Below are 11,953 nucleotides of genomic sequence, written 5' to 3'. Positions count from 1 at the left end.
CCATGCTTGAGGTCAGGTTCGTCCATTTGGTTTAAAAGGAAAAGGCTTGAGTGCGCAGCTCAATGTAAATACGGGGGACAAGTTGAATAGAAGACTCTAAGAAGGAGAAGGTGACGGAAAGGTCAGGCAGATGGTGCAAAAATCTGAGGTGACTGGCGAATTCACGTCCCTTTTTATATCGCTAGATATTTGTTATTACATTTAAACTACCTCATATATGTAGGAGGTACCTAAAATATCTAATGCAGGTTGGTAGAAAACTGAAGTAGGATAGTATAGCTGATGATGCCATGCATGAGAATAGGATGCCGCACTGTTAACTGTTTGGCATCTTCGCTCAACGTCCACAGTATAACCTAATTGTACATACTCAAATCCTCCAGGGCCCCATTAGCCCCAACAATCACATGTCGTTTTGCTTTAGGTAGGTAGGTATTATTATAATTATTATTTTCGCCGATTCCGAGCGACAGGATCCCCAGCAGGAGACCAGCATGAGAGAAAAGCAAAGAGGCGGTGCTAACTGACTCCTGACCCCCAGTAGGTAACATGTTCTTTGAAAAAAACAAGCTTAACATAATTCGCGCACCGCATCGAGCAAAGCTCTAGTCAGGTACCAGCTCAGGGGGAGAGGGGAGGGGTTACAAGGTGGGCAAGTTGTGAGGAAACGAGGTCTAAGTCACAACATATATAAAATCTTCATCGTGGTACCAATGGCAATACAAGTAATAGTTAGGGATATACTCAGTCGTGTATTTGGGCCAATCAGCAACGCGTAACGTGCTCCACACAGGGAACATCAAATAGCGTAAACAGGAGGGCGGCCTCCCTTTTAAATTGGACTTATCCATGCCATGCACATGGCTGGTCGTCCGTGGATATGTCGTCCCACGCTGTCACTGATTATTCGTTATTCTCTGCCTTGCTTTAATAGGTCAGAAGCTATGAAGCTCGGTATTCCCCATTCGGCTCGTAAGCAAAGACACGGGGGAGTTTTTTTCGGTCTCGATCAGGAGCACTACGGAACTACTTGTTAAGTAATAGCAAACACGAGAGAGCTCAACTAGGTCAAAATGAATTGTACCACGTCCTTAGAAAAAAGAAGAAAAAAGAGGGTTATAGAAAAGAAAGACCGGTTATAAGAGGTTGGTTTCTTTAACGAGGTGCTTTCAGGATAAAACGTTAGGGTACCTAGGCAGGTAGGTAGCTATGAAAACGCGAAATATAAAAGAGCTTCTCCTCAGTGTAACTAACTAATTCTTAATAAAGACCACGCTCCTCACCTATATACCTCTCTGCGCACGCACGCATATCCTCTTAACCTAGGTACCTAACCTAATCATCGTAGCATATCTTCATCGTGCAGGGGAACGGAAAGTAAGCCCCCCTATCCTCTCTCATATACATACAGAGACCTCCAGGTTGTAAGACCTTCTTGAGCTCACCTTGGGCCCCGGGCGCTCTCCGCACATTCTTCAACTTAAATACAGATCGGAACATCTCAGTTAGCCCTGCTTGGCCTGCATCGCGCCCGAAATGGACGTGTGGTCCAAGCCCGAAATGAATGTAGGCGTCGAGCGGGCGGCGCGGGTTCACTTTATCAGGATCAGGGAAATGCTCGGCATCTTTAGCTGCGGCAACCTATTTAATACAGGTTAGTTTATTAGCTGATTCCGAATAGTAGTGTTTTTATCGTGTTTGTCGATTCACTTACAGAACTGATGAAAACGCGGTCGCCATTACGAATAGATACCTCGCTACCGTCGTCACCCATGATAGTGTCCCCGGCCATTGCTCGGCGATATGAGCCAAACGTTCCTGAAAGCCGCATGCCCTCCATGCAATATCCAAGCAGCAATGCATCGGTTTCACTTGAAGATGGGAGATTGGCGACTTGGTAAATCTCAGTAATATGGTTGGATCCATCCTCAGACAGATAGTAGTCCACAGCTTGACTGAACTATGGTGGGAGTTAGCCGTCATAATTCATAATGCTAGTTCTGGGGTCCGAGAGACATACCACTTCTGCGATGCTTGGTACGGATGCTGCCGCTGCTGGCAGAATCTGTTTCCATGTAATGTCATAATTGTTCATACCAGCTTTCGACAGTTCCTTGATCAAATTGCTGCCGTACAATGCCAATGAATCATTTTTGCTTGGGCGCCCGACAAATAAGCTGCCGATTCCCAGTCCAGTCGCCGATTTCACGTTAGCCTCGATCAATTTACTTAACTGGCCAGCCATAGCCTTTGCGGCATGTCGCATAGGGAACGACTTCATAGGGTCAATGTCGGAGAAAATAGAAATGAAAACCACAGCGAGCGCCATGTATAGCTCGTGCTCCGTATAGATGCCTTTCGGGTTCCCCTTCGTCTTAAGCGGCAGGTTAAATACGCGTGAAGCAAAGTGGACGGGGCTGATATTTCCGACGTCTCGAACAACATCAATGAAGCTCTGTCCAGCCAGCTTGTAAGTTTTCTCTTTTATGAGGCGGTCCGTGGTCTGAGCGTAAAATGTCTTCACATGAGAATTCCAATCCCCTTTGCACAGCTGATCATGCGTAGGTTCTTTCGGACTGAAACCAAAGGGCGAGTTTGCTGAAAGTAAGTGGCTTTCATCACGGCCCGTAAGGAACGAAAGCCCTTCATCCCCCATGGTTCTATACTTATCTTGATTCTCATGTATGTGTTGTGCCCCGCTATATGCCGTGACGATGACAGGGGATGGAATGAATGAAGGTCGGTCATAGTTGAAGTGTTGAGCACGACCCAGATTAGTCAATATCATCTTGGTTTCACTCGGAACTGTAAATACCCGATTAGTTCACATATCCACAGATGATGAAGGATTTGGATGGTGAACCTACCGACCATGGGGTAGTGGGCATAGACTGAATCTCCCCTGAAGTGGTTCGGAAAAGCTCTGAGGAACAGCTTGTAGAACACGCAGCCTTGGTTCGTGTTTAGGTCATACGCCACTTCGTTAAAACCCCAAGAAGTGAGTCCACGAGGGTGATAATCATTAGTGTAAAAGCGGTCTCCCCGAGTTAAGCAGACGGCATCGGAGAGAATGACACGAGAGATGGTATAAGTAGGCTGTACGATGTTAGCGGTCTTGCTTTGACACCACATACGAAAGACTTACGGCAATTCCCACTCCGGGAATCATTGGTTCCTTCGCCTCCTCAGCTACGAGTCCCGGATATAGCTCGACAAAATCGGGATGCTCGTATAAATGGCGAAGAGAGTCAGCAATTTCTGGGTCGGAATTGATATCTTCAAACTTTTCATATGGTTTCAGGCCGAAGTGCTTGCGGAACTCATTGAGGCCAGCAACGTTCCACTTTCGGCCTTGAAGTATGCCAAGGATTTCTACAGGCTTCATCGACTGCGGCACGTTGCGGCCACCGAATGCCCCCGCACAGTCTTCAATGGCGTCGCTGATACACCCGACAAGATCATCATCGTCGAATTTACCATCTGCATTTCGCTCGAAGCCGCCGAACACTCTCTCCGTCGGCTCATTTGGAATTCCACGTTCGAATTTAGCAAAGCCCATGACTAAGTCCTGGTGACTTAGTTCTGATGGATCCTTGTCGAATAGCTCACGGAAGAAGCTCTGAACCCATCGGTCGTCCTTGTCCGAGATACACGAGTGCCACCTACGGATCTTTGAGTAACCGTAACTCGAAATTCAATGAGTTGGAGTACTTACCTGTAGCAAAGATTGAATTCAGCTGAGACCATACTACCAGTACCGCGCTCGGACCCGGAGTTGGTGCCGGCATCACGGCCCATCTCTGCGCGAGGATCGAGAGTCCAGGTAGTATTACTCCTATTAAGATTGACAATATTTCTCACGTAGTCAATCAATGTGATGTTGATATACAACCCAGAGGTAACCAGTCGAGCTGTTTGGAAAAGGTCATTGTCGTGCTTCTTCCATGCGGCAGCCGCTTTCTCCTCGCTGAGCCCCTCACGTGGGGGTGTGAAGCGGCCACCCTCGTTGATCGCAGCCAGGTTTGCTGCTACATGGTTATGGAAACGGTTGAACATGATAAGAATGACACTAACTCCGGGAGGCGATCCCAAAAGCCTCTTATCCGCGTATGTATCGGGTTTCATCATTCCATCCTTGAAAGTTCGTACGGAATCCTGCATGGCCTGGTTACTTCCATAAAGAGGAGAAAGATCCAAGTACGAGGAAGTCTTGGTCTTGCTCATGTCGGTATGATCTGTCCAGAAGAGATCATGGATAATAATTGTTGCCCAATACCAAAGTACCGAAGAGACATTGTTCGGGTGCTTGCGGTATTCGGTCCTCTTCATGATAGAGTCAAAGATAAGTCCGGGGTCTGGCATAGCCCCAAGGGGCACAATGCCTGGGCGACAACTCCTCGCGTATGTCGAACCGGCCGCTCCGAGCTGGGGATTGATCGGGTTGTTCCATGATCCATCCGCCATTCTATATTCGTGCTTCTCTCCCATATATAACAGAGGTGGGTGGTCCAGTGTATACCAGAGTTCGTTCAAGAAGGTATTGGTCAGCTCTTCCCTGAGTCGTGAATTACGAGGTAGTCCGGCAACAAGTTGGATGACGCGCTCCATTATCATCGTCTTGTCATCCACCAGTTGTTCCCCTTTAAGTTTGCTCCGGGCTAGGTCTAGAACCGTCTTTACGTCTATGGTCGATTAGCAAAATCAGCGTTTCCTATTAGTTCGTCACAGCGTACCTTTGAACCCGAGATATTTCAAGTCCTTCTTCAATCCAGTCTTTTGGACTGTTGTGCTGTAAGTACCATCGCCATTCTGGGTAGGCAAAGGTCGTTGTGAAGCGTAGAGAAGCTGTCCGAATTGGGCAAAGACAGACGAGACGCCTTCACGGTCAGCCTTTGGAAGACTCTCAGGCTTCTCCTCGGATGGAATCCCGGAGGATGATGCTGATGACTTGCGCATGGTGGTCAAACTGTTAGAATCGATACGGTGAGGTTTATTGCCATTGCCTCTATAGAGCCCGTTATTTGTTGTCTGATCACCCATTATGGCCCGTTTGAAAAGAGTTATCTTTCAGAAGAAAATCATGTACAATGATAGGGGAAGTTGGCCGACAGAGCTCCAAGGGCTACTTAACACACGGTATTTACTTGTTAAATACAAACGATAGTTTACTCTAGCAAGAGAATAACATCGCCTGGAAATGGTTTTACATTTGTATACCTATATGAGAGGGCTGGGCTGCCACGTAGATGTACATGGATACCATCCTTAGAGCCAACACAGCACTTGCACAGCATGTTCGACCCGTTGAAATTTACGACAAATCTGAATAGGTGCTAACGATATACATAGCGAGCGGAATACAATTGAGCAGTAGTGAGTGATACATACTATCAATTCACCGCCTACGAGATACTGTACGGAAATGCTGGTTGATGTATGTTATTGCAATTGGTGGTGGTGGCGTAAAGCCCCTGGAACCCCCAAGTGATACATCGTGCCTACTAGGTATCTAATATTGATTCTGCAGCCATTTCCGCAAATAGGTAAGCCAGATTCAAGGAACGTATTGGAATGCTTAGTCCAATTAGTAAAAAGAAATTGGTAGTTGGCTATAGGTAGGTACTTTTTGTTACACTATTCACAACACCGCATAAGAGCTGAACCAAGAATGGTGTTGATCGGCATTCGTTATAGTTTTACCTTCAGCTCATAACAATAGTTATATTCAGTTGTTCCGCCAGTAATTTGTTGCGAGATGTAAAAGGTCACTTTCTTTTGTATGTGGCAATAATAGTTTCAACATGATCGACATTAACTAGGTATGTTTTCACTGAGACAGACAGATACCCGGCGATCTAACAGCCTACTGTGGATTGCCTATTGGCTTGGCGAGATTACTTTGCATACCTATATACAATGCCAGTGTTCGGATATCTACACTAGCCTATCGTTGTATACCTACATAACCTGGAAATCTATGGTGGGTTGCTCAAACACTACCTTGTGCCGTGTTATACTATCGTTCACCCTGCTCCAATGGATCCGTATCACTTAGCTCCCGAGGGACATTACCTGCGAGATCGCGAGGACTCAAAAGGGCATGATACAACGTCCTCGAGTCTCGATGAGGGCATGGACGACCATGCACCCGCGTGGACAACGATGAATCCGGCTAAAGAGACTTCGCGTACTCCCCACAAGCTCGTGCTGTGTTTCGACGGCACGGGCAATAAGTTTCATGGCGACGACAGTGATAGCAATATCTTGAAGATATTCAGATGTTTGGATCGAGAAACGGGTGGCCAGTGTATATTCTTCTAGGACTCATCACATGAATTATTAGCTTTCATACCATTTCACTAACCATTAGACTAGATCACTACTACCAGCCAGGAATAGGGACGTATATCGTGTCCAACTCGCTGTCGCACACAAGTCTAAGTGCTAGAATTCAATCCTGGTACTTGAAGGCCAAAGATTCCGCCATCGGGTCGAACTTCGACCACCATGTAGTAGGCGGATATCGATTCCTCATGCGTTTCTATCAGCCAGGCGACGAGATCTACTTCTTCGGTTTCTCTCGGGGAGCCTATGTGGCCCGTTTCCTTGCGGAGATGCTTGACTATATCGGTCTGCTTTCGCACGGAAATGAAGAGATGGTAGCCTTTGCCTGGAAAGCATTTTCCCAGTGGCAGAGTCGCCAGTCTGGTCATACTGAGGAACACAAGGCGAAGAGGCGGGAGATGTATCATTTCATGAAAGGATTCCGGGAGACATTTAGTCGTCCTGTGAATAGAATCCGATTTTTGGGACTCTTCGATACTGTTAACTCCGTTCCTCGCTTTGAGACAGCGTGGATGCAAAGATCGAAAATGCCGTACACTGCGAGAAGCAGTGCCAAAGTGAGTGAAGTTCGTGTTAGCTACTACCGTTATTTCTTAAGCTTATAGCTGCTTGCAGGTCATTCGGCATTGCGTGTCCATAGACGAACGTCGTGCGAAGTTTAGGCAAGATCTTATATACCAAAGGGTTAACAAAGGCCACAAAGGTTACCGTCCCCTTCACGAAATGATGCACGAGAAGTATCGCGCAAGGCGAGGCGCTATATCCGGATTGACGTCAGCCAGCAAATCAGAACGAGGACGACGACAAGAGACCCTAACACCCCTTGATGAGCATGCATTCCGGCCGCATTCTCGTTCCAGGTCAAGGGCGACCAGAAGCTCCGTTGACAAGAGGAGCCAAACCGGTGAAGCTAAGCCGGAATCCGCCCAAATGGCAGACGTTGACAATGATTCGGATGATGATGAACAGGATATCGATGAAATTTGGTAAGCTTCATAATGCCAAGGTATTCATTCATAGAAGAACAATAGCTTAAATCGAGCCAGGTTTGCCGGCGGCCACGGTGATGTTGGAGGTGGGTGGGAGATCACGCCAGATACTAAGCCAGCAAGCCATGTGCCCCTTACTTATATGATCAGAGAGGCCCAACGAGCCGGCCTCAATTTCGATGCTCAAAAACTGATCGAGATGGGCGTTACTGAACTTTCTGAAGAATCTAACACCAATACCCATATTGACGGACCCGTTCCTGATATTCGCATTGACAAGTCAAGTCCAACAGGCCAAGATTCTCCTTTCTTCGGTCAGCCTACGCATTGGGATCATTCCAATTTCACGGGCGAAGATGAGAAGCAAGAACACGATTTCCGACCCTTCCATCAAATGCTGCATAAAGCGCACTTGTCTAGAATTCACGACTCGCTAGAGTTTGGCTCCGGTCTTAGCAGAGGCCAGGTAATCAGCTGGAAGATTAGTATGTTGTTTTGTTACCTCTCTTACCTTGCTTCCATTCGCTCTTTTATAAACCTATGTTCAGGCGAGGCAACATGACAACATGGAGATATAACTGCTGATATTGAACACCACAGTGGAATACATGCCATTCCGACGGATGGACCTACAGCCGGACGGATCGTGGAAGCCAATCCGTTGGCCTTTACCGTGCGGTGAAGTACGTGATATTCCAGACACTGCTAGGATACATGGCTCGGTGATCCGACGTATGAATCGGGACCAGTCATACCGTCCCGGTAATCTTATTGTCGGCGGCGGCGGCCGTGGACTTCGTATAGCCTCTGAATCCTATGGCATCGGTAAATGGAAATGCGTGCAAGATCACGGGGATCCCGTTGGTGAGGTATGGGTTAGAGACAGCTCTAGTCCTACCAATGCATGAATAGGACCAGATTCATTTATGATTTAATAATAAGGCGGTCGAATAATGCATGGGCCTCTTCTTCCAATATAATTATCACTTACCTTTGCGGCGACCTACCATCCTATCTAGATCAGCTCTTACACTGCGGACACAATAAGATATAACATATACAATATACACAACGCCAACTACTTTATAAACTATACCTGCCATGATGCATAGGATTTATCCAGACCATCCAGCTAAAGCCGTCTAGTTACGTTGAGCACAGCGTGTGTATCGAGGTTACGCTGTAGGATTCCATGTTACCCTACAATAGGTACATAATCGAGAACGTATCGAGTTAGAATCCATGAATTCAGCAAGGATACAGATGACACGACATGTCAATCGACCATCCAGGAAGCGTGAACGGATGTATGGGTGCTTGTATTGGCTAGCTTTCTATGTTTACAGAATATATACTAGTACCTTAAGGTAGGCTTTTAATTACCGCATTGCTCTAGATGGCATGTAAGGTATATAGAGTGGAATATAATGACAAGGTATGAGATCCAAGTTTTTGTTTGGAATATCAACTTATTCTGACCATATACTATGGGCTAGGCTGGTAGTGTTAGGTCTAAGTCTCGGTGTTCACTTGCAGAGACGGTCTTGGGCGGAGTTATCCCTAGTTTAACCAGTGATATACCCACTGTTGCAGTTGCTCATTAAGAGGCTTTATTATTCCCCTTTGGACTATAAATAGATAGTTGTATAGCATGAGTTGAATGAGCCTCTGAAATATGGCGGGTAACGGTTGTCTGAACACTTCCCTATAGTCTGAAAGATTTTTACGTAAGGTACCTACATAAATAGTTCAGACAATAATATTTACACTTCTGTTTACTTTCCTTAAAGTGATACGAGCTTCTCACGCAATATTGCTTTGATATGATACAGCTTGACAAATTTGATTTGACTTGACTTATTGGCGACGAGGAGCCACCTCCCCAACTGACTAGTCCCTCCCCCCCTTTTGATTTTGATAGTGATCTACTTCATTACAATCCTTTTGATAGTTCCAACACAGAAGGCTTTTTTTTGTCCTTTCCCCCCCTCGGGCTCTTGTGGTCACGTTCCCACTTGATCACTCCACGTCCGTCCATTGCTTAAATGTTTTCTCCCAAGAAATCTTCTGTAAGATTTCTTTTTATAGGTAAGGCGTTACTCAACATAGCCCGCATCCAACCAAATCTGCTGCAGCTAGATACCTTGCGAGTTTCGATTTTCAAGTTTCGTGTCGTTCGCTTGTGGTTTCGTCCCCCTCAATTACGTTCACGCAAGAACTGCTCGCGACGATGCGCGCAGAGTTCGGTGCGCACCCTTTCCCTTTCTCGTCAAAATGCCACTCCTCCCTCCTTCCTCAATCTTGCTGGTCATAATACAGGAGGGCAAAAAACGGGTATCTGAAGAATAGATCGATCCGATCGATCAAAAGAGTCTATACGTAGACCCAGTCCGCCAAGGAATATCAACCGCCCGCATTAATGTCGTACGTAATGGAGAGGTTTAACCGTATCGTATCATGTATGCCGTGAGTCATGCCGGAAAAGAACATGAAGGGACAAGAAGAGGGGGGAAAAGCTGGTTTAAATTAGGGATAAGTAAATTCCCCAGGTCGATTTCAAAGAAGCTCGTGAGCAGTCTAGTATAACTCACTCTTTCGAAACGATGCGGGCTTATGATGGCCGAACACCCAGACACCGGTAAATAGGCGAAGCGATGAAAACGATGAAAGGGGTTTAAAGGAATAGTTAGCGAAATGATAGATATGGTAAAACAGGTAAGAGATGAATGCTCGTTATGCTTAAATTTTGATAATTCAAGATGCAAAGTGCAAGGAAAACAAGATTATCCAATGTGTTGCAAGACCCCTTTAGGGAGATTTAGTCTAGGTAACTCGATTCTCGAGGGCTCAAAGTAGCGCGCTGAGACGGCCGGTGTGACGGTTAAAGCAACCTGGTCAATACACTCTCACCGCCGGACCAAGCCCAATCGGATACTGCAAGGGATGTGATATTCTTACGCTACCGGGGGAATAGCCGGAGCAGCGGGGATGTCAACCTCGGCCGGGACTTCGACATTGGTGTTCTTTTGAGGGCAATCGCGGGAAATATGGCCAGCTTCTCCGCACTGGTAGCACGTCTTGCCAGCAGTGTTGAGAGGACCACCATTAGGTGCTGTGCAGTCTCTAGAGATGTGACCAAGTTTTCCACAGGCGTAGCATTTCATGGCCTGGGCTTGGCAGTCCCGTGCGAAGTGATTCGGTCCACCGCATTTATAGCAGGTAGCCGGCCGGGGCCCACTAGCAAAACCGCCCCGGCCAAAACCACCGTAGCCGCCACGGCCAACCGGGGCACCGCGTCCGATTCCCACACCGGCAGGGTTAGGGCATGCTCGGGCAAGATGACCAGGCTGACCGCAGTTGTAACAGCGGCCGTTACCACCAGCACCACTCAAGCGCAGAGTAGGGCAGTCGGCCTGGACGTGTCCAAGCCCTTGGCAGTGATAGCATTGCTTCGCCTCGGTGGTACGAGGAAGGGGGCATTGGTTGGACTCATGTCCTATAAAGTATGCGCTGTTAGCTAAAATGGGGAGGTGTATGGGAGGAGCTTCTTAGGGGACAAAAGCCTTACCCGGCTGTTTGCAGTTATAGCAAAGGCGCTCGGCAGAGGAGCAGACTTCCGCGTAGTGGCCAACATTGCCGCACTTGTAGCATGCTCGACGAGATAAAGAAGACATTGTGATTAATCTGTGAGTCTGTATAGTTCAATTATCAGCATGATACTTCACATAAACTTGATCCCCCACTGTCCATTCTTTAATAGCCCGTTTGCAGCGATGCGGTAGTGGCACGTTAGTATTCTAATTCAATAACATCCAATCACCAGTGGAAGAAAAGTCAACATCGAAAATGCGAATTGGAATTTTCCCAGGTCGGAGGCTCCTTAGGAGACCAGAATCATTTGTAGATATTGCCACTGAGATATTCGACCACTGGCATTGCAAGCGGATAATGATGTAGGTAATCAATCTGGTACTGCCCAAAAGCGTAATAATGTACCGCCACGTGCAATTCGTGCAGGCTTGGAGGATGGACGCCCAGCATAATGAGTGGTTTTCCAAAATCTGCAGGTCGACTTGGCTGGTTACAGGCATTTGGGTTTGTGCTACCTAACACAAGATGAGACGAAGGATAACCAGGCCTGTCCGATCGACATGCAATTCTAGTTGGATATGGCATTTTTATAGAGCTGCGCATATTACCAACTGATTTTGAAGGCCACTATCCTTATCTTGGGAGGGTGGGCGTCAAACCGTACGACATAGCAGTGCCGCGAATGGGAAAAGAGAGCGACATCCTCGCTGTAATACTAGATAGGATCCGGGCGAAGGCAGATTGTCTTAACAGGTTGGTTGTGCGCAAAAGTATTCAAATGGTTCGCGCCGACTTGACTAGACTAGTGATGATGGAATCATATTGTCGCTGGAGACTATAGCCCACGCATTCGAAAACTACCCATTGCCCTCTGTAAGCTGCCGGGAAATAGGATTGCGTCTGTATTGTCGCGATGTCGGCGCATTGAAAAATAGACCCAAGGTATGAAGACTGCAAGGTACGCAATGCATGAGAGAGAATATACACCTGCATCTATCGCGGGGCGTATAGTATTCGAGTTGCGCGCG

The 11,953-nt window shown here is 47.0% G+C and overlaps 3 protein-coding genes across 3 annotated transcripts; 2 read left to right on the top strand and 1 right to left on the bottom strand.

Annotated features, from left to right (window-relative positions):
• Positions 1-857: 857 nt before the first annotated feature.
• Positions 858-5,195, bottom strand: F4812DRAFT_444926 (heme peroxidase). Its single transcript, XM_047935548.1, has 7 exons — positions 4,734-5,195; positions 3,716-4,682; positions 3,146-3,662; positions 2,868-3,096; positions 2,021-2,805; positions 1,715-1,960; positions 858-1,641 (listed from the first exon to the last, which is right to left on the bottom strand). Exons 1-7 carry the CDS (start codon positions 5,038-5,040, stop codon positions 1,336-1,338), a joined length of 3,357 nt encoding a protein of 1,118 aa, XP_047786234.1. The 5' UTR covers positions 5,041-5,195; the 3' UTR covers positions 858-1,335.
• Positions 5,196-5,718: 523 nt separating this feature from the next.
• F4812DRAFT_444920 (uncharacterized protein) lies at positions 5,719-8,642 on the top strand. The gene is made up of 5 exons (XM_047935547.1): positions 5,719-6,307; positions 6,376-6,902; positions 6,961-7,331; positions 7,392-7,819; positions 7,935-8,642. Exons 1-5 carry the CDS (start codon positions 6,037-6,039, stop codon positions 8,240-8,242), a joined length of 1,905 nt encoding a protein of 634 aa, XP_047786233.1. The 5' UTR covers positions 5,719-6,036; the 3' UTR covers positions 8,243-8,642.
• Positions 8,643-10,286: 1,644 nt separating this feature from the next.
• On the top strand, positions 10,287-11,042 carry F4812DRAFT_226819 (uncharacterized protein). Its single transcript, XM_047930491.1, has one exon. The coding sequence runs from the start codon at positions 10,382-10,384 to the stop codon at positions 10,853-10,855; it is 474 nt and encodes a 157-aa protein (XP_047786232.1). The 5' UTR covers positions 10,287-10,381; the 3' UTR covers positions 10,856-11,042.
• The last annotated feature ends 911 nt before the right edge of the window (positions 11,043-11,953 follow it).

The sequence above is a fragment of the Daldinia caldariorum genome, assembly GCF_022478825.1.
Source record: "Daldinia caldariorum strain CBS 122874 unplaced genomic scaffold F4812scaffold_23, whole genome shotgun sequence".
NCBI classification, from domain to species: domain Eukaryota; kingdom Fungi; phylum Ascomycota; class Sordariomycetes; order Xylariales; family Hypoxylaceae; genus Daldinia; species Daldinia caldariorum.
This window is presented reverse-complemented; position numbering and strand designations above follow the sequence as displayed.

Bases quoted from the DNA above. Each gene is read 5' to 3' on its own strand.
- F4812DRAFT_444926 (XM_047935548.1), bottom strand. From the start codon at position 5,040: ATGGGTGATCAGACAACAAATAACGGGCTCTATAGAGGCAATGGCAAT. The intron at 1,961-2,020 runs GTATGTCTCTCG...CTCCCACCATAG, and splicing joins TACCAAGCATCGCAGAAGTG to TTCAGTCAAGCTGTGGACTA. The intron at 1,642-1,714 runs GTAAGTGAATCG...TGTATTAAATAG, and splicing joins ACCGCGTTTTCATCAGTTCT to GTTGCCGCAGCTAAAGATGC.
- F4812DRAFT_444920 (XM_047935547.1), top strand. From the start codon at position 6,037: ATGGATCCGTATCACTTAGCTCCCGAGGGACATTACCTGCGAGATCGC. The intron at 6,308-6,375 runs GTATATTCTTCT...CCATTAGACTAG, and splicing joins TCGAGAAACGGGTGGCCAGT to ATCACTACTACCAGCCAGGA. The intron at 6,903-6,960 runs GTGAGTGAAGTT...AGCTGCTTGCAG, and splicing joins CTGCGAGAAGCAGTGCCAAA to GTCATTCGGCATTGCGTGTC.
- F4812DRAFT_226819 (XM_047930491.1), top strand. From the start codon at position 10,382: ATGGCCAGCTTCTCCGCACTGGTAGCACGTCTTGCCAGCAGTGTTGAG.